Source organism: Penicillium subrubescens (assembly GCF_028828155.1).
Source record: "Penicillium subrubescens strain IBT 31985 chromosome Unknown utg000010l_segment0_segment0, whole genome shotgun sequence".
Taxonomy (NCBI): Eukaryota; Fungi; Ascomycota; class Eurotiomycetes; order Eurotiales; family Aspergillaceae; genus Penicillium; species Penicillium subrubescens.
Window position 1 is genome coordinate 1,574,243 of NW_026643160.1, and position 21,406 is coordinate 1,595,648.

The 21,406-nt window shown below is 50.2% G+C and overlaps 6 protein-coding genes across 6 annotated transcripts; 4 read left to right on the forward strand and 2 right to left on the reverse strand.

Annotated features, from left to right (window-relative positions):
- The first annotated feature begins 1,084 nt into the window (after positions 1-1,084).
- On the forward strand, positions 1,085-2,339 carry N7473_011736 (putative vacuolar transporter chaperon Vtc1). Its single transcript, XM_057157675.1, has 2 exons — positions 1,085-1,349; positions 1,462-2,339. The coding sequence occupies exons 1-2, from the start codon at positions 1,316-1,318 to the stop codon at positions 1,806-1,808; spliced, it is 381 nt and encodes a 126-aa protein (XP_057003525.1). The 5' UTR covers positions 1,085-1,315; the 3' UTR covers positions 1,809-2,339.
- Positions 2,340-2,414: 75 nt separating this feature from the next.
- N7473_011737 (uncharacterized protein) lies at positions 2,415-3,611 on the reverse strand (the record flags this gene model as incomplete). The annotated part of the gene is made up of 1 exon (XM_057157676.1): positions 2,415-3,611. The coding sequence occupies one exon, from the start codon at positions 3,609-3,611 to the stop codon at positions 2,415-2,417; it is 1,197 nt and encodes a 398-aa protein (XP_057003526.1).
- A 2,715-nt stretch (positions 3,612-6,326) lies between these two features.
- N7473_011738 (general substrate transporter) lies at positions 6,327-8,295 on the reverse strand (the record flags this gene model as incomplete). The annotated part of the gene is made up of 5 exons (XM_057157677.1): positions 6,327-6,571; positions 6,633-7,001; positions 7,147-7,654; positions 7,726-7,863; positions 7,948-8,295. The coding sequence occupies 5 exons, from the start codon at positions 8,293-8,295 to the stop codon at positions 6,327-6,329; spliced, it is 1,608 nt and encodes a 535-aa protein (XP_057003527.1).
- Positions 8,296-9,999: 1,704 nt separating this feature from the next.
- Positions 10,000-11,955, forward strand: N7473_011739 (beta-N-acetylhexosaminidase family protein; the record flags this gene model as incomplete). The annotated part of the gene is made up of 1 exon (XM_057157678.1): positions 10,000-11,955. The coding sequence occupies one exon, from the start codon at positions 10,000-10,002 to the stop codon at positions 11,953-11,955; it is 1,956 nt and encodes a 651-aa protein (XP_057003528.1).
- A 3,409-nt stretch (positions 11,956-15,364) lies between these two features.
- On the forward strand, positions 15,365-17,419 carry N7473_011740 (uncharacterized protein; the record flags this gene model as incomplete). The annotated part of the gene is made up of 1 exon (XM_057157679.1): positions 15,365-17,419. One exon carries the CDS (start codon positions 15,365-15,367, stop codon positions 17,417-17,419), a length of 2,055 nt encoding a protein of 684 aa, XP_057003529.1.
- Positions 17,420-18,456: 1,037 nt separating this feature from the next.
- On the forward strand, positions 18,457-19,990 carry N7473_011741 (uncharacterized protein; the record flags this gene model as incomplete). Its single annotated transcript, XM_057157680.1, has 2 exons — positions 18,457-18,998; positions 19,099-19,990. 2 exons carry the CDS (start codon positions 18,457-18,459, stop codon positions 19,988-19,990), a joined length of 1,434 nt encoding a protein of 477 aa, XP_057003530.1.
- Positions 19,991-21,406: the final 1,416 nt, after the last annotated feature.

A 21,406-nucleotide genomic window follows, 5' to 3' on the forward strand; every position in this document is an offset into this window, starting at 1 on the left:
GCACAGCCTCTTGTACAACGCCGATGGCTATGATACTACTCAGCTTCTCAGCGATCAGGAGGCCTCTGCTCTGGAAAACGATTATATCGGCATCGAGGTAAATCCACGGCATGCCGAGTCCGATATTGGGTGTCCGAGCACACGGCTGCCGCCTGCAGGCACTGGTCGGCCAAGGCACACTTCTATCCAAGTCTCGACCCGATCGTAAGCATCTCTCACTGGCAAACAACGGGGCCGTCAATTTTCGCGGGATATTGTGGGGGTTTCGGAAAACCCGCCTCTGCCCGCTGGCCAGTGGGCGACACTGAAAGTAGCATGATTGGGCAGGCAGTAACAAGTGTCACGGTTGCCCCTCCGCGGCCCTTTGGGGGTGGAGGAGATTGGGAACCGACCAGCCGCTACTCCACGAATACCATCCCGAAAGAAACAAAGGCTTGGTGATGGGAGGCACCCGATAGGACGTGGCTCAGCCCTATTATGCGTCAGTGCATAGGGAGTCGAAGATGTAAGTATAAAGGACTGGTGATCAGACCGCAAACTCTTGCTTGATATTGAATTTTGGACGCCTGGTCGGCTGGAAGAGTCGTAGCGTGTCCGCCGTGTCGTGATAGCGGGCTCGTCAATTCAGCCGTGGATTCTCCCATTGGTGCGAGCTAGTTTCAAGTCTAAATGGCTAGCCGCAAGCTTGGGAGAAATTCGACCAATTCCATTGTGGGGGTGACATGCTGCAACGGCGTGCGAGGTATGATTCAGACCAGGAAAGATGGTGGAAATTTAAAGTATTTTGCACCATCAAAGGGCGTTGCAACATGATTTGAAGCTGTATCAAGGCTCAAAAGAGCTCTAGATGTTGGATGGATCCATCTTAGTTGGACAGAGTTTGACGGCGCCGAATTACACTTTCGAGGGTCTGGCCGATGGTCAGGTGACTGCAGTTGCATCGCAGCAAACGAACGAAGCACGTGCATCTGTGTCTGGCAGAGCTACACCGCCCTAGGCCGAACTTGGGATAGCGTGCTAACATTAGCGTGCAGCTCTCGACTTCCCTCGTCATCGGGGGGATTATTGGCTCCGCCCGACTGCACCTCGATCGCTTCTTTTCTCTTCGGTCTGACCTCGCTTCGCTTGACAGCCTTAAGAGAACTCGAGGAAAAAAATCCTTCACATCTTCCAGCCTCGAGCCCGACTCGTCTGTTATCGCTGATCTGTTCTTCTCGCCCTGCGCCTCGTCGTGATCCTCAATTCCACACCCAATCCCAATCCAACATCTGCCCGTTCCAATTGCGGCCACCGACCTCATCTCTCAATCTTCACCATGTCTAGCCAACCCCTCCTCCAGACTGCCCCAGGTAAGCGATACACTGCATTATTTTTCTCATCACAGCATTCAATTCCAATCCTCCCAATGGTCGCCGGGGCCGCAAAGCTTCACCGAGACTGCATTGCTAACACCTCACCCAGGCAAGCGCATCGCCCTCCCCACCCGCGTCGAGCCCAAAGTCTTCTTCGCCAACGAGCGTACCTTCCTCTCATGGCTGAACTTCACCGTGATCCTCGGCGGCCTCGCCGTGGGTCTGCTCAACTTCGGTGACCGTATCGGTCGTATCTCCGCCGCCTTGTTCACGATCATTGCCATGGCAGCCATGATCTACGCCGTAGTGACATTCCATTGGCGTGCACAGAGTATCCGGCGGAGGGGGCAGAGCGGTTTCGACGACCGCTTTGGACCTACAGTCCTTGCTATTGCCTTGTTGGCTGCCGTTGTGGTCAACTTTATCCTCCGCATGCGTGACAACGAGCTGAACTGAGCTTAAGCTTGGCTGGGCACATGTTTTTCGCTGCGCCAGATTTCTGGCCTTGTCCTTCTATGAACGATCTACCACCCACTTCGATATCACTCCTGCTCCGCCCCATATATGTCACCTCGCTTTGCCTAGCGTTCTCATCTCTTTTTTTTCGTGTCTTCTTATTGCGGATTTTTTTGACCCAGTTTGCCGTTCGCATAGCAGTCATCACTTCGGCCTGCTGTCTGCTATCTACTGTTACTTCTGTCTATGACTTTCATCCGTCCAAACTGGGTTTATTCTGGCGCTTTGGGTTTTGTGTACATCGGGATGTCACTTATCTATCGCATGTGATATGTTACTAAGATTTGACGGTTTTTATACCTCAATTGAAGCAGGTTATGCCTCTCTCGCCATGCTTGTTGTTACTTCGTATATTTACGTAGGAATTTGGTCCAGCTACTCCTAATTTTGAGTGTTCGGCGTGGATCCAAGGTCGACGCATAGGACTGCCTTCTTACGAAGTCAAGCCAGTCACGTCTCTCAGTCTCAGCCCTGAAAATGTGGTATATGATGATAATCACAGGATATTATTCACAAGCTTACACTCCCCCAATAACGCTAGACACTCTATTGACAATAATTCTTCACCAAAACATCCCCCTTCAAAAATCCATCCGCGATATACTCCTTAAAGTTCCAATAATCCTGCTTCACACCCTCCCCAACAATAGTAGCATTGCTCAAAAACTTAGCAGTCCAGTACGAACTACCACGAGTATACTGAGCCCACGCCGACAACCCAGCCTGCAGATTCTTCTTCCGCAGACCAAGTTTATTCTCCCCACCAGTCTCCATAGCCCACTCACCTACAAAAGTAGGGAACTTGCCATCACCAGCTGAAGCCTTGGCATCCTTGCAAATGTACTCGGTAACATTCGCACTGGTGGCCTCAGGATACTGGAAGTAATAGTGGTGCAGGTCAAAGACAATGTTCTCCGAAGCATCGAAATGGGGAGACCAGTACTGCTCCGTCTTGAAACTTCCCTGCAACATAACGGGGATCTTGGGGTTGATCTTCTTCACATGCGCAATGACAGCGTTGAAGTACTTCAATAACCAAGTTGCTCCGTCTTCGGTCAGCGCGGCGGCTGTGCCGAATTGAGAGAGATCATGGTTATCCGCGGGCTCGTTGATGGGCTCGAGAGTGTAGCTCTGCGGACTGCTGGAGGACTGGATGAAAGCAGCGACTTCATCGACGGCACGAAGCGACCACTCCAACGCGGTCTCGTTATGCCACCACCCCCAGTTCCCGACCTTCTCGCCGATATCGAGGCCGTTTGTACCGCCAGGCAGGGAGTGGAGGTCGATCACGACACGCATGCCGTGCTTCTGGGTTGCATGCTCGGTGATACGGCGCAGGTACTTCTGCTGGTGACCCGAGTGCATCTGCGAGCCTGGCAGATGAATCCAGGCAGCGTAGGTAGTCGGGATACGCAGGATGGAGACACCAGCAGAAGCGAGGTTGTCGATATCAGCGGTGGTGATGTACGTTGCGTAGCGCTCCTCGAAAACGGCCGAGCAGCCGGAACCTAGGTTCTCGCAGATGGTCCATTCGTCGGAGGCATTGGCGCCATAGGTCGCCCACCACCAGGTATCGATGGTGGATTCTTGCTCAAGCCAGCCGCCCAGGTTGACGCCGTAACCGGAAAAGGTGCGCCAGTTGGTGTAGCCAGTACTCTTGGAGTCGTGGCCGTTGGAGGAGACTGGGGAGGCGATGGCGGTGGAGAGGGACGCCAGGGTGGCGAGCCAGGTAAGGGAGCGCATGATGTGTGAGGTACAGAAGAAGATAGATCTATAAGATGATGCTTGGCGGGAGTTGTAGAATGGCGAATGTCCCTCAAACTCGAACAAAGATCACTCTGGAGGTAGATGGTACATCCCTGCCGGTACTGTCACCCTTATATACCCCCAGCCTGACAGGCGAATCCAGGGAAAAAAACTTTGCTTCCACAAATCACCGACCGAGGAGGACATCGCCGGTTCGTCTTCCCCATATTCTCAAAATGTGGAGACGCCCCGGATATCCCAGCTTCCACATGGAGAATGTGCGCCGTGCAAAAGGGGCATGCTCAACCGGTGGGTGGCAGGGAGAGTTGCCTGTGGGGAACACGCTATGACGAGCAATGCATTTAGTTGACCGTTAGACTTTGAGTTGATTTGCTCGGACATTCCAGATTGACGGTGCGAGTGATGGTGATGGAGAATTGAGTTCTTGGCTTGCCGAATAATAGCCGAGCCGGTCGGGAATTCCGAGATGGTTGATGCTTGTATGCCGTGACGGGAAAGCGAGCCTTGCGAGAGTTTCGAGTTTGTAAATCTCCCGGACAATTGAAGAGAAGATAGGTTTGCGTTTTGACTCTCGCTGTTGTTCTCATAATCGTTGTTATAAAGGCATACTGCATGGAGTGTTTCATCAGTGTGTCCGAATCCATCATTTTTGTGTGCTGACGAACATCCCCGGATGGTGTCAAGTTCTGAGGCCCGAGTTCGGCTAAACGTCGGTGGAGAAAGAAGAAGCTTAAGCGTTACCGTTGGTTACGCGGCTTAATATCTCCAGTGGACGTGTTTAATGAGTACATGTCCGCGGTCTTTGCGAACCTCGGATCTAATTATTGAGTCCAAAAATAGGGACATTGATCCCATCTCCTGCTCACTTCATCATTATCTAGTTGTCAACATGGCAGGTTGCGACATTTGACTTTTCTTCTTGTAACCGGCCCATATCGGCGGTAAACAAGCCACACTGACTGCTAGCTATCATCAGATTCAATTCAAGCTGGAAATACTTGATCAAGAAAGACTAACCTACAACACACTCTACCTGACTCCATATCCAAAGCCATGACTAGAAAGTTATCAGTCACTGAATAGACTAAGCATTGAGGCTGCGCCAGACGAGGGAGGATCGGCTCACAAAATTGATAGCACCGAGATGGTTGCGTCCAGAGAGCGAAGCATGAATTGCCCGTATCAGAGAGAATGCGATCTAAAATCAGAATTTAGTTCAGCTCCTTCGATGGGAATATAGACATACAACTATCCAACCCAAAGAAAAGAGAGCCACAAGCCCCGCCTTTTGCTTTTTGGTCGCATGCAATTCAAATAGGATTCGTGTGGGAAGGATGACAACTATAGGATTCGATCAGAAATTTGTATTTCCCGGTATCTGTGCTGGGATTACTTACTCATAACATCGGAGACTATATCCAAGGCAGTAGGTCCAGCGAGTTTCCCCAGCTCTCTCGACTGGCCTAAAACGAAAGTTCCTTTAAAGTCTCGGTGAGTATTTGGTTTGTTATGAGAAGAACATGAGGACCCGCTCAATTACCTGTAGTGACTGAAAAGTTATCTGCAAAAGGTAAACAGCCCAGAAACTGGATCAAAAGGCAACCCAATAGATTCATTGTCGTGAAACCGAACACGATATACCAGCTAATGACTGGATTAGTAAACTATTCTTGGAAGTTCTGTCAACACACAGAGTTTGGTGTAATCGGAAAGCAGATTTACCCCTCCATATAAGTGGGAATCGGCAGCAGAAATCTTCGAAAGAAGAACAACATGGAGAATTTGACACTCCATACCGCAAGCCAAAATATGACCAGCGATGCCTGTATTCGTCGTATCAGCACATCAGTAATCATAACGAGAAATTGTGCTATCTTGTGAGCATCCCGGTATTTGCACATACAAACGAATAGCGCAGCACCGTGGACACACTATCTTCCAGAGACGGATTCGCGATCCAGGTCCCCATAACGTGAGAGTTGCTGTGAAATACTGACTGTGCTTCAAGGTAAGGTGGAATGATTATAGTGTGTAAAATTGTCTGCGCCGTAAGAAGGACGAATGACAGGATAGAGAAATAGTCATCGATCTTTAATCCCTCACGAATCGCGATACGCGAGTGAATGCGGCCGATGATAAGGAGCAGTGCTAAGGCGTAGAGGCTCCATAGTAGCGCCTTGAAGAAAGATGCCTTTAGAAAGCCGTATAGAACTGATGAAGCTAGTCAGTAAATCTTACATATTCGCGCCCTCCTTCCATTGCTTCATTCAATATTGATCTCGTGAGATTGTATGCATGACATCGTTATGAGTACGGAAAAGCTTTTAGAAGAAAAAGTCTCCCGCCACGAATATAGCTCAATTGCTGAAACCTGCCCACGGTTACTAGTCATCAGTCACGAGACTGGTGACCGTTAACTTCCTTCCCTTGGGTGGATCCTCGTTGCGGGGAAGTAACCAACGGGGCGATTCTATACGCTCATAAACTTTGGGCGTGGAATTAACTCATCACCACCCTCTTCTCTGGCAGAGCTGAGGCAAAGGAATAATTGAGGCCAACAACTTGGTACTATCAGGCCAAAGACAGAGTAATTGAAAAGTATTGACCCCGATATTCATACTACGACTGTGGTTCTTGTATCCCAACGAGTCCCATTTCTCGTACGGTGGCTTGAACATCTCACGGCTCACCTCACATTCGACTATGGGACCCGTGCCGCCTTGTGGGCTGCGTCTGGTTCGCAAAGCGGATTCCAAACCCGTCTTTGAAAACTTCTCGGATACTTTCTAGCCCTAGTCCCGCAGTTTCTGGATAAGTGAATATAACAAGCAGCCAACCCGCAAAGCATAGTCCAGCATATAGTCCAAATGCTCCTGCAGCAGTCAAGCTGCCTACTAGAGAGAGAAAGGTCGCGGATACGATGATATTGCAGCCCCCTATATCAGCGATAGGTACCAGTTTGTCAGCGCTTCTTGTAAAATTGGCGAGGGACCCGACTCGGCAACGTACAGCAAACCATTGTTAGCAAAGAGGTACCAACTGCGCGAACCTCTAGAGCGAGAAGCTCATTCGCTGTCCAGGGAATATTTCCCAGCGCTATAGCGTAGAACGACACAAAGATGGATAAAGAGGCAAGAGCGAGAGCCTTGGCCCATGATGGTGCCTCGCCTTCCAGTTCCAAATCCGCGTTCAATGGGATATGTGAGAATGCCACAGCGGCCATGGCTAGGGAAATCGGAAGCCCCCATATCGTCCATACGAGCATTCGACGGCGGCCAAGGTCGACGAAGAAAAGGGCAACAATGGTGAAGAAGAAATTCGTTCCGGAGACGATGAGGCTAGCGGCGGTAGGATTGGTGAGGCCGACTAGAATAGCGGTAATCAAATGTCACGAGTTAATTCTTGGAAGCCAATCCAATGTATGTGTGATTTCAGTCTGTGCCTCTTGCACCAGTGTTTATTTCTTTATATATCACTCGACAAAAAAGGTGGTCGGGATTGGATATCTTACCAGCTGCAAAGAGTGTCGCAGAATAATACATCAAAGAGTTGAACCCACAGAGCTGTTGCACTGCCATCAATCCGCAGGCAGATATCAAGGATCGAAGGTTAGAAGGGATCAACCAAAGCTGCTTCCACGACCAGAGCAGCCGGCGAGCCCCTTGATCAAAGGAAACAGAACAACTGATATCATCACGAATGATCTGGCCTATTCTCTGAATATCTGACGGTGGGCTCTGAGGATAGAGTTGCTGCAAAACCACCACTGAGTCCTCAATGCGACCGCGATATATGAGATGCCGGGGTGTCTCTGGGTACACCGGAAACAGCGCAACCTGTGCCAATGCTGGGAGTGCTCCGAGCGCGAAAAGGTATCGCCATCCTAGCTCAACATGACTGAATGCAGTGCCACCTGCGTATGCCAAAGCCTGCCCTCCAGTGACGGCCATGGAGTAGACGGTAATCATGCGACCTCGGAGCGAAGATGGCGAAAGTTCTGCGATGTAGATAGGTGTGACCTATCCCAAGTCACTCATAAGCGAGGTTAATAAAACAGAGCCTCAAATCCCTGGCTAAACGGGGGCAATACCATAGTCTCAAAGCCGATCCCAACTCCAATGATGAACCGAGCAATACCCATCAGAAGAACCGAATATGCTGACGCGGCAACTACCGAGCCAACGGTGAACCAAATGCAGCCGATCCCGATCACCATCTTTCGTCCGACCTATCGTGAGATTATTAGATTCAGTATTATAGCCAAATCTCCTGCTAGAGGGCGACAATAATTTTCAATGAAAGGCCAGCCTACCGCATCGGTCACCAAAGCTGCCAACAGTGCACCCACAAAAGCACCTCCCCCAGTGAGACTCGTCAAAAGCTGCTTTTCAGAATTATGGAGAGCATGTCCCAGATCAGTCCGGAATAACACCAAAGCACTCGAGATAACACCGGTGTCGTATCCGAACAGGATACCTCCAATTGACGCGGAGAGAACACAGGTCCACACATACTTTCGCGAATAAACCGGTGTGTAGAAGGGAGTCTCGACATGCTCCAGCTCCAGCGCTTGGGAACCTTCATCGTCGTGGCACTGTTCTTCGGCGTTGGAGCGAATACGCTTCTGTGCGTGGAGATGCCCCGACAGCCACGGCTTCATAGTTGCGCGCGGTCTGGAGAGGAGCTTGCTCTCCCGTTGGCTGTTGAAATCACCAAGAGAAGACAAATATCATCATGCGACGTTCGTTCGGTATCTCATTCCGACATTGCGTGCGTGGAAATATCTTGTGATGAATTCTACTCGTCCTGTGTCGTCTGTCCAGTTTTTGATTCGTCTCCACGACAGCCACAAATTAAGGTTTCTTGGGCTTTACCACTACCGAACTGGCGGATGCTGGATCTGGGCTCAATTTTTGTCACCTTTTGAAGTTCTATGCATGAGCCTTTTGCGTATGCATTCTTTGAATCAGGATGGTTTCATCTCCAGTGGTTTTGTCAAAGTAACATTGAAAGACGTTCAAGACAAAGTTGAGTATAATATATATTTCGGCCACCTGGACGGCGTACCTAGCCAATCTATGCCGGGCCTACATGAAGGATGAATCAGAGATTGCAAGCAGCGAAGCTCTTTGAGGCGAGCTATCGATAGATAGTGGAAGACAAATGACACCTTCTTGACAGCTTATCTCCTCTCTTCCGAGGTTGCCCTGAAAGCAGGCCCTTTGCTAATCACAGTGTGCCCCATGCCCCAATGTAGAGGTAACTCGAAAGACAAAGCACAAAGAAACTCGCTGCAATGTCCACTCTTGAGAGTTGATGTTTAGTTGCATCGGCGAAGAACTTCACCACATTACAGTCACCTTCTCCAAGGCCTCCCGGATACAGTTTCAAACTAAGATCTCACTGCCCATGACGTTCGGGTATCGAAAGAAATTGCCGACGCTAACGTTCGCAATGTACGGCAAATACCGACCAGCACGTTCTGCATAGATTTGATCTCTCGGAAATTTTTCAAGCTTGACTTCGGGTAATTCCAAAGACCATTCAAAACATGCAATATCTCGTCATTGGTTACGCAATTTAGATACCACGATTGATAGTCTAGAATCCGTAAATGGCATTTGCATTTTGCATTAAACCAGGTAGATGCAACTGTATTCCTTAGAACTATCTTGAAATAAAATAGAAGAGTAGATAAGCTGCATGCTGATGTATCTTCGGCTTTGCACCGAGCAGCCGCTGATGAAGATGCATCCTGCGTATAGGTGCGGGGACTGATGGCTTTGACATGAACCCCGCACCAAGTCATAAATGGGCCCGCAATTAATGTTAGCCAAAAATGCAACTGTTGATCTTTTTCTCACTTGGGTAAAACTTCGGAAGAATTGTCGGTGATCCTCTTGAGGTAACAGAGTTCCACGAGAAAGGTGGTGCGATTCATACCCTTGGAAATGCTGAACCGGAATATGAACTTTCGGGGTAAAGACATGCGATCACTTTCTTTCAAGCACACGGTTAATCTAGAAATCCGTATAGTTTGTCAGAAAGTGCCTCCATGAAGTAAGCTAGTTAAGATGGTCCGGAAGTCGCTATCGCGTCGACGCTTAGTGATCCTAGGTAGCGTTGCACGCGGGACGATAGCCGCAAGATGAAGTTTGTTTTTGATGTTACCCCTGCCTATTGTCTATTGCTAGGGCCTTCTGGGATTATCATACGGTGATAGATGTCTCTAGGTAGCATGATGTAACCGTTTATGGTAACCTGCAAGGGGGGCACAAGCATAATCTGCATCGGACGACGATATATAATGGATCTCAGGTCCGTCCTCACGGCATTCATCCAGCCACCTACTCATCCAACAATCATGTTCTATCCCGGTTGTACCCCATGCCTCCGGGCTTTGCTTGTAGCTCTCCTCGGTCTTGGATCAGTCAATGCTGCACCTACTGGCCCCGACAACAGCCTGCCTGTTGTATCACCTACCCCTCAACAAATCTCCTCGTCCGGCAAGGGAGTCTCCCTGGCCGGTGGAGCTGTTACCATCGTGACGGGCAATGCCACAGACTCGGCCACGATTGATACAATCAAAGCGATCGTATCCGCTGCCGGTGGAAACGCCATTGTCTCATCGAAACCCACCGGTCATGGCACGCAGATAGTCATTGGCACAGAGTCCGAGAACAACCTTGCTACTACAATTGCAAAGGTTCTTACCGGCAAGTCTGCGGACGGCCTTGATGCCGACGGGTACGTCCTCGCATCTGGTGATTACCTAGGCCAGCCGAGTATCGTACTCAACGGTGTCGACAAGCGTGGCACTTTCTATGCGGCCCAGACCCTTCGTCAGCTTGGTAGCAGTCACAAGGTCCCCGGTATCAAGATACGTGACTGGCCGCTCATGCCAATTCGTGGCTCTATCGAGGGCTTCTACGGTGAACCGTGGTCTCACCAGGCACGCCTGGACCAGTTTGTATTTTATGGAAAGCACAAAATGAACACATACATCTACACCCCCAAGGATGACCCGCTGCTACGCGCAAATTGGCGCACACTTTACACAGGTGATGCCCTGACCCAGCTTCAGGAACTCATCGACACTGCTAACACGAACCATGTCGATTTCACCTTTGCTCTATCGCCTGGTCTGGACTTGTGCTATTCGTCCGACACCGACTTTAACTCTACGATCACCAAGTTTGATCAGGCACGCAAACTCGGCGTTCAGAGCTTTTATATTGCTTTCGATGATATCCCTACTCAGTTTCACTGTGATTCAGACAAGCAGAAGTGGATCGATACGGGCAACTGGCACTGGCTTGCCGACGCCCAGGCTTATTATCTGAATCGCATTCAAACAGAATATGTGATTCCGAATGGCCTCAAAGATCTCGAGACTGTCCCTACCAACTATGCTGGCAGTAAACCCGACCCATACAAGGAAGAATTCGGCACCATGTTGAACAAGAATATCAGTATCCAGTGGACAGGCGAAGGAGTATTCAGTGATCAGATCAATGACACAAGCGTCCAGCAAGCAGACTCGACATATGTTACTGACAAATTATTCTTGTGGGATAACTTCCCCGTGAACGATGGAAATCGTAACCGTCTATTCCTCAACCCGCTTACTGGCCGTTCTCCCGACTTGTACAAGTACTTGCTCGGTTTCACATCTAATCCGATGGAGCAGGCGTACGCCTCCATGCCTGCGCTCGCCAACTACGGCGACTATATGTGGAATGGGCCAAAGTATAACGCAGATAACTCAATGGCTGCAATTCTATGGGAACTCTCGGGAAGTGACAAGACCGTTCACGACGCCCTTCTTGCATTCGTCGACATCAACCAGAACTGGCCGTATCGCACTCCGGAGGTCCATTCCCCTGAGCTGAGCAAAGACATTGCGGCTTTTTGGGCTGCCCGTCAGGCTTCTTCCAAGATCAAACCTGGACCCGGTGATGGGCAGTCAGCATTAGAGAAACGCCTCGCACTGCTCACGACTCTTCCGAACGTCCTTCCACGCATGGCCATGAAAGGCTTTGCTGACGATGTGGCACCTTGGGCGACCGTTGCCATGCAGTGGGCAAAGGCATGTCAGCACTTGATTACCATGCTAGGCGCTATTGATGACGGAGACAAGACAAAGGCTGATAGCGAGTTTAATCTCGCTCAGGAGTGGGTGAATAAGACCAAGGCGAAGACTGTCAATGACCGCAATGATGCTGGTCAGGAGCTCCCCAATTCGATCACTCCTATTACTGGTGATGGGTCGTTTGATGCGTTTTTGGCGAATGCTACGACCATTTACGAGGGTCAGTAGATACGCGGCGGAGTTTAGGGATAGGTTGATGGTCGTTCATTTAAGACGTGAGCATTGATTGTATATAGTGTAGTGACTTGACGAAATAGCAACAGATACACATCGAGCCAGTCATCAAATTAAGGAACCTTTAATTTTAGTGCACATTAATACGGGAGCATAATTCAAGGACTAACTTTGATTTCGCTATCGGAGTTTGGTTTGGAAGGTAATAACTTCGGTTCTTGTGACTTCAGCTCTTGAGTTTGATCCCTTAACCGGGTGGATCTCATAGGTTCCGCGAGGGAGTCCATTTGGGAATCTATAGCGAATTCAGATGTTTGCCCTCTGTGGCATCTGCAGCGGGATTCAATTCTTAATTGAGGGGTTTAAACTGGCCAGCTGGAGTGTTTTAAGCGAGAAAGTGATTTCCGATACGGTTCGTGATAAGAATGTGATCTATCAACAACACAACCCTGAGTAGAGTAACTCACATAGTCAATCCTGACATTGCACGGTACTGTACTCTGAATAAAGAATAGACGTATTTTTGTCCACTTATGAAATGTTTACATAGGTTCTTACTCAATTCATAGTCTGGAAGTTATATTTACCTCAACTCAAGGAAAGTTCCTAAGAGTAGCCTCAACAAGATTATCCGGCCCCGTACAGAACAACACCTTAGCCTCAGGATGCCCACGACTAAATCCAATGCAGACAGCCATTATACGTTCAAAAATGGCCGTATGCTCAGGTTTCCCTCGAATACACCATCCGACAAGTATACCATCCCACGGATGTCCAGCGAGTGTCTCTTTCAACTGGTCCAATGCCCCAGTCACATTCTTTCCATCAAAATCGAATCCAACGTTATTGAAGCGATTGGCTTGGTTATCTGGGGCTTGGGACCAATTTTTGGTGATTATGTCGTTGATTGGGTGGCCGGTTAGATGGCGGCTTAGACTGATTGTGAGGATTTGGAGTTTTTTATCAGACATTGTATTTTTTTTGGGAGAATCTGTAAGGCTCAAGTTAGCACCAGACCAAGGGGTCAGAGTTCCCGGGAAATTGATACCATTTATCGGTGAGTTCAGATCAAATGCATGACTGTTAAAGTAGACGGGCTATCGCAAAATATAGTATGGAGATTGTTACTAGGAGAACCCTAAAACATCATTTCAAATCAACTCCGGAGTTAAGAGATCAATTCCCCAATCTCCAATCCTGCTACCCCATTTTTATTTCAATGACTACCCACTCACTAGTCTTGCCAGCTTTAGTTCCGGTTCAATAGATGCTGCTGACATCGACATATCAACATATCAGTATATCACGTGACTGTATCGTCAACTGACAAGCCCTGTGCCAAGCTCCACGATAAAAAAGGATAAAAAGTACAGTCAGCAACACTTCCGACCAAGAAACAGGAAATCAAGAACCACGACCCAAAGTCCCAGACCCAACGCAACTACCCGAGAGCCACCAAAAGATCCAACCAACGACAAGTCAACAACAGAGACTGAGCACTGACCCTCGTCTCCTCGTCTCAGGGCCGTCACAGACATCAGGGTCCGACCGATTCGACCCGATTCCATGTGTTTCGCACAGCTTCCAGACAAGGCTCCCACTCCGAGCATGTCGACCAGGGTTCTGAGTGGATGAAAAACATACAGTCTGTCCCTCCCACAGTACGGAGTAGTTGTTCTTGGGTTGATACAAAGCACAGCCCAATCTCTCTCCCACAGCCCACATCTGCATGAAGCTGCACACTGCCACACAGGGCATCCATTCAGCACTTGCCACTGACACTAACACCCTCAATCTTCAATTTACCCCGGTCGCGGGGGGACTTCTCCCAGTCCCGCGCGGCAGAGCATCATGGTCAAACTCTCCCTTGATTGGATACAAACAGCATTCCCTCCAATCAACGAGCCGGATCGGCTTGAGTGAGGCCCAGACCACACCTTATCCTTGGCAGGTCTTGGGGGCAAGAGAACCGACTGGTGGAGCCAGGAAGTCTAGCAAGGGAGATCATTGACTGGTTTGGTGCATGGCTGATTAACGATTCAGTGGGTTGGGTCTCTTCTTTTCTTGTGTGTGGGCTGGATACATCGCCCGGACATGGGTGGGAGCCGCACGCATCCGGCTTGGAGAGAAGTTAGAAGACGAGCAAAGAATGCACATTGTGATGGATCATTTTTTGACCGAAATAGGTAGTTGGAAGGATTTGGATTTGTGGGTTGATGGTTATTGTCATTTACATAGATCTTTGTTGTTTATCGTAGTTATTTTGTCTATACTTAAGATGAATATGGCTATCTTGTCTACTCTGTACTTTTGAAAGTATAAAAAGGACGATATAAGTGCATGACGTGTCGTAGATGGAGAGCCCTCCACGTCAGAAAGAGGTATGTGTCTCATTCTCTCTCTGTGAGAACTCTGTCTCGATAATCGTTCGGAGTTTGTATACAGTGAATCGATAGTTGATAGGAGAGTTTTTCTAGTTCAACAGTGAATCACATCATGGGCTCCACCTCCCAGTGGACTGCGTCAGCACTGTAGCCTGTGAATCGTCTTGATCCTATCGGCACTAACGAATGGAGTTCTCCGTCCTCGTAATCCGTAATTCGTATGATTCTCGTAGTCTCTCCAGGGGTGTTTGGATTCCCTTCCCCTCCCCCCCCCCTTTCTTCTCTTTCCACACCTTCCACGCCTTCCACCACCCAAAACTCTTCTCCATCTCGCACTCGCACCATTTTGGCTGGTCTGCCCATTTTCCAGTCTTCCTTCCTTCCTTCTTCTCTCTACCAGCTTCATCTTCTTCATATTTTCTCTTTCTTCTCTCCCCCCCTTTTTACCCTCTCCTCTCCTCCCTTCTTTCTCTTCCTCTTCTCTTTCTACTCTTCTCCACCTCTACTCTCCTCCACCTCTACTCTCCTCCACCTCTACTCTCCTCTTCGCCTCCCCTTAATAGATTTTCGCCACCTTCCGTAATCCCTCTCCACCAGGCCCCAACTCCACAAGTTGGCCCAACTTGACACGGTCGCGCGACACTCTTCCTCGTCGTCGACGTCCATTCCTTCCCCTTTCCCTTCCCCTTCACGGGCCTCTCTCTCTCCCCCAACCACAACCCTCACCACTATCTTGTAATTCCCGTTTTTGTCTCGACCAAACAAAAAAGATTTCCAGAAACAAGAAAACAAAAAACCATTTTCCAACTGCCATCACAAACCTCCAATCAAAACAAAAACACCCTTACCTCATCAACCTGTCTGACCGACCGTCTCCTCGCGCATGGACCCAGTCGTCTATCGCCGATACTAATCCTCCCTCGTTCGGCCCATCCCAGCCCAACTCGGTTCGCCTGCCCACCTCGCATGGCATGTTTCGCCTATTACCCTGGCCCGCTCCCATAGGAGGGAACAAGGTAATGACGGAGGAAGTCAAGATGCTGGCCCCGGCTGGCTGCGCTCCGGGCATGAATATGAATGTCAACGCTCTATCGCAGTCGCTACCGCCCTTGCTCAAGCGAAAACGTTCCGATTCCTCCGTGACTGAGGCCCCCGCCTCGACCAAGCCTCGCCCTGAACCGTCTGTTGTTGCGCCAACGCTGTCGACACCGACTCCGACCGTCGTACCTGCCTCAAATCCTGTGACAGCGCCCATAGCGCCATCACCACCATCGGTCACGACAGCGCGCGAGCCGGCGCCGGCGCCGGTCGCGAGTGTGCGCCCCGATGTGAATCGCCTGCGCGAGACCATCACCGCCCAGCTCAGCCTCGAGGTTCTCCTCAAGCACAACGAGCTGCGTCTGATCGACCAGGAAATTGCAAAGTGTCAGGTTGCGCTGGAACAGTTGCGACGCTGCGCTGAGATTCCTTATCCGGGATCGGCAGTCTCTGGTGTGTCGGCCGATGTGAGCGCTGGCACGGGCGCATCGGTGCTGCTTCCTGGAAATGGCTCAGCACCGATTTCGCCTGCGCCCTGGGGTGTCGCGGAAGGTCCCTACTCCCGACACTACGCGCGATGGCTCCTTCCGGACCCTCGGTTCGACGGTGGCGAGGTCGAGACGGGATCGCTGGCGGTTCGTGACGGCTTTATGGTTCCAGAAGGTCGGTCAACGCGTGGGAATCCAATGGACTTCAGCTCGCTGGCGGGCAAGACTCGGCCGTCGCGTGGGACTCCCCAAGCGAAGTTTCAGTCATTGTCTTCGGGGTATCCTGTTCCTAAGGAGAAGCCTGGACCGATGCTCATCCGGCGCAAGTCGGATCAGGTCTTGGTCAAGTTGGTTTGTCTAGACTGTCGTCGGGATAATTTCTCGAGCACCCAGGGTTTCATCAATCACTGCCGTATCGCGCACAACCGCAACTTTGCCAGTCATGACGCCGCTGCGATGGCCTCGGGTGAGCCTGTTGAAGTTGATGATGCGGGTACTATCATTGGAGGTTCTGCTCCTCGCAGCGAGTCGATGAGCAGTGTTCAGGCAACCGGCCTGGTGCATTCGCTGAACCGCTCCACTCAACTTCCTACTCCTTCAAAAGAGGCTGTTACCCCTCAGAAGCCTACTCTGGTCAAGTTGCCTACTGCAGTTGCCACCCCGCCCGCTACTGTCCAGCCAAAGCCCGCACCCGAGCCCCGTCGCCAGCTCGAGCCTGTGAAGGCTACGATGAACCCCTCGTTTCTCGCTTCGCCCGCCACGCCGCATTTGTCTGCGCTTATGCGCGATCGCGGCCTCGGTCTGAACATGGACAAGCTTGTGGCAGAGGCCAAGACTCCCGTCGACCTGAGTGCATTTTCCGACGATGACTCGGATGCCGACGAATCAACCAGCCAGGCACCATCCCAGCAGGGCATCCCCGTTGCTCGCCAGCCCATGCGCATGCCCACCACACAAGCTGCCCTCCAGCGATCGGAGAGTCGCAAGGGTATCGACAGAGGTCCTCACCACCTGCCCGACATGACTCCTTCTCGTCCGCCTTATCAACAGTCTTTCCTCGACCTTTCCTCGCTTGGTAGTAGGCCTCGTCATTCGCTGACCGATGTGTCTCGTGAAAGTGACAGCCTGGATCACTCGGCTAACCTGAGCCCGAACGCGCTGGAGTCCAACCAGGCTCCCAGCCTCGTTAGCGACGATGAGGACGACTACGAAGCGGCCTCGGACTCGGACAGCCCAAGCTCTTCCGAGGCTGATGAGGAAGAGCAAGAGTTCCGGCATATCGAAGTCGAGGATGACGAGCGTGCTGGTGCTCCCTCTGCTACTACTACTGAGCCCAAGCCCGGTCCCTCGTTGACCAACCCTGGCCCCCAAGCTGCACCTACGCTGTCCAACCCGCTGAAGCAAAGCCGATCCAAGAAGATGTCCAAGGTGGCGACATTCGGCGACCGCAGACGCGATGACCAGCAAATCAACTTTATGCACTCTAGCAAGGAGGATGCTCAACTGAAGCGCCCGAACGGACAGAGGCCACCCCCGTCGAATCAGTGATGCTGTCCTGCACTGCTTTACCCACAAACTCCCCTCTCTGCCCCTGAGCGCGGTACACACCGTGCGAATTCGGCATTTCTATTCGATAAAACCCTGTTTACACCATTACACTTGTTGATTTTAATTTCCCTATTCGTTCTCGCCTGGTCATCTACAACCCCCATCTTGACGATGGCTGGTTCCGACCTGGCAAAGAGCGCATGCGCGAGAAACGGATGATGACTACACACTTCCCCCTGACTTGACTGCCCCCTTCATGACGTGTCTGTATTTTGATATTATGTTCTTAACCTCCTCTTCTACTTCTTTTCCCTTCCTGTCTGAGTTCCTCACCCTTTCTTCCCCTTCTACACCTTTTCTCTTCGTGAAGACCTGTTTTACGGCTGGTTTGGTTTATGGTTTGGATGAGGTCGGGGGTTTGTACATAGGTGATTTTCCCTGTTTTTTTCTTTCCTCTGGTGAAGACTTGGAATGGAAAGATTCAAAATTTGATAGCTTGAGGCATAGAATTAAGAGGATTTGATTACCAACACTTCTCTTTGAGGGGAGGGTTTCTAGCGTATGGTAGTATGCGAATAGGGAATACGTAAGCTAGTAATTGTTCATGCGTGGCACTATTCACTGTGCCAGTAGTTCTATTTTGAAGATGTCGTACCAACTCGGTAGTTATAGTGAGAATAGTGGGAGTGGAGCTGGAGTATTGGATTCCTGAGGCATCAAGTTTGCAGTGTTTGCAGTTGATGGTAGTAGCTTATCGCGATAACATCATCTTCTCTGCTGTTTTTCTGCGACATCCGAGTACTGAGTTTGGTTCCACCGCGATCTCCAGATTCCTCACAACCGTGAGGCGGTCAATTAGAAACTATTGCCAATTGAACTTCCCTAACAGCCTTAACTGAGCTTGCAAATTACTACGGCAAGCCGTAACGCGATCAATCAGACTTCCTAGGATTGTCGCGATCAACTAGACATCTGGACCTTTTGCTACATCTTCTACCATCGAGCTCCCACGGTTTGAAATTAGAAAATCCCACATCATGGCCATTGATAACTCTTCTGTCGCCGCCGAGGCTGATGCCCCCGAAAAAACCATCAAACCCGCCGAGGAATTCATCGGCGACGCAGACGACTTCACCATGGAGGCAGCCTCAGATCTCTCCTCAGACGACTCCGACGAAGAAGACACAACCTCCGACGAAGAAATCTTCCACCCCCACCGCATGACACTCTCTACATTCCGCCGCCTCCTCTCCTGCTACCCAACAACAGTCGAGCAAGTGCACCGGCGCAAAGCCATGCTAAAGCTGCAACCGAAGCCGGAGAAGGGTTCCAAGCGTAAACCTGAGAAAAAAGCGGGCTCCGCATCGGCGAATCTGCGTGGTGCGATGTTGCTCACGAAGACGGAGTTTAATGCTTCGGAGCAGAAGTATATTAAGGAGGAGACGGAGAAGTTTTTGAACTTGGATAAGTGGCGGTATGAGGATATGCCGAAAACTATGGGGGAGAGGAGGGTGAAGGAAGAGGGGAAGGGGGAGGTGTTGACTAAGGATGATTTGATTACTGTTATGGATTGGAAGACGTGAGTTTCGCTCTCGCTTTGCTTGAATTGTCATTGTGAATGGGATGGGATGGGATGGGATGGGATGGGACGGGACGATGGCTGATATAAAACAAACCAGGAAACATGGTATCCCCCGCCCAACTCTCATGGGTATGGTCAAGTCCAACCAGGACAAGAACGTGATCAAGTGTTCTTCCACCGCCATGGCCGCGCTGTCCACTAAAGACCCTATGCTCGCGCCAAACGAAGCTTTCCCCAAGCCCAGCATCGACGCCTTCGGTCCCCTCCGCGGCGTCGGTGTAGCCACTGCATCGCTCATCCTCTCCATCGCTACTGCTACCGGCGATCCCAAGCAGCAGGTCCCCTTCTACAGTGACGATGTGTATCTGTGGTTGTGTCTGAAGGACTTCCCGGAGCCAGAGTACGAGGAATACGAAGAAGAACACACCGCCGAGCAAGAGGAGCAGCCAGACGCTGATGCTGACGCCGACGCCGACGCTGAAACCAAGGACAAGAAGAAGACTCCCCGCCCACCAAAGTTCAAACTCAAGCGCAAAATCTCCAAATTCAAGTGTCCCAACGGCGAACTAAACGTCAGGTACAACATCGCCGAATACCGCAAACTCTGGGACGCATGCTGGGAGCTCCGCGAGCGACTCAACCGCGCCGTGGACCTTGCATATTCCTCCTCTTCCCCTTCTACCTCTCCCTCCTCTTCGGCGCGCATCTCCCACAACGACATTGAAAAAGCCGCCTACGTCCTCCGCAACATCGCCGTCTCGGGCTACCTAGAAGGCCAAGATCCCGAGGATATCCTGCGAACCGCAGCTCCGCAAAAGACACGCGTTGATGCTGCGATGAAGGCTCAGAAGGCGCGGGCTGATGCTTCGGGTGAGACTGCGGCAGGGGAGAAGAAACTTGCGGCGAAGAAGCAGACGAAGAAGGAGAAGGAGGAGAAGAGGAAGATTGCTAATGGGGGGAGGAATGTTAAGAGGAGGAAGGTTGAGTAGGTAGAGAGATGAGGGGGATTGGATTGGGGTGAGATGAGATGGATGGGGGGATGGGAGGTGATGGATGGTGGAAATGTATATCGATATCGATGTGGATTTGAATTTGTTGGTGGATGAGTCTTGTATAGTTTAGTATAGTCTGGTAGAGTTATCATCTGCACACTTTCTTGAATGATTCTGGATTGTCTAGTAGGTCAAGTATGAGTTCCGTGAAACTGTAGGTATTCGATATATCCGTCTTTTATAGTCTTTCGCAATCCAACCACTGGAACTAGTCTTTCCTCCCGTACCCCCGAGCAGATTTCCAGCTTAGGAAACATCATCCCAAGTCTCAATCATCTTAGTAAGGACACCTCTTGCGAGTGGGATCGCTTCTACTAAGTTTCTACGTATTTTGCATCACAACAATGGGCGACAAGTTTGCTCCGAGATACGTGCTTATTTATAGTAACATTGGCTAACCCTATGCCTTGAGCTCTACATACAGATGTTGATAGAAAACTCGTGGTCCTTGGATGAGTCCAAATGGAAGAATCATTTTGGTCTGAACCTTAGCAAGGGATGAGGTGTCAACCAGCCCTAACCCCGTCAACTCACACCAGTCACTTTGTGGAGGTTAGCGAAACTCGATACCCTTATGATAGCTAACTGATCTGGAAAGGACACCAGCTGTCTCTATGTGATATATTGAGGGGGAATATTGTAATCGGCCTTAATAATGCACCATCTGTGTGGTATTGAAGTGTAGTTACTAGGTCAAGGTACTGCACTAGAAATCCGGAGGTGTGCACGCATTCAGAACAATCTCGGTCCAACTGACCGCGGAACCCTTCATTGCAAGCGTTATTGCCCCCGTACAATCTTATTTATCTACTGGAATCTAGCTCCCTGCGATCGTATTGGTAGTCCAGAGCTTGACATTCTTAAGGCTGTCTAGAAGATACATCATAGGTTGACTAGCCAGGGGTAAAAACCCTTCTGGAATGTAATCCCCAGACTCATCTAGGAATGTCTAAAGAACGCGAACAACTAATTTCCAACATGTTCCTCCTCTGCTGGAGAGGTCCCTTCAATAGCTGACAGCCTCGCGTAGATATGTCCGAAAGAATTCCCCTTTCCTTCATGGTAGAATGAAGCTATCCAACATCACCAGCCACCCCTAGCCATTGATGCTCCCGTCCTGATCTACTTTCACCCATCGATAACTTTGATGAATATGTGCAAAAGTAGCAAATTCCGATATAAACAATTCTAGCTGTTTCCCAGAAACGGACAAATTCGGAGTGTATGTCCATGTGTTCAGGATTAGCCCCTGTCAAACTATTTACCGAATTAAGCGTGATCACCTAGAAGTAGCTATATGTTCTTTTCCACAGACTAGGAATGGAATGTCTAACTATACTAAACCTGCCCTTG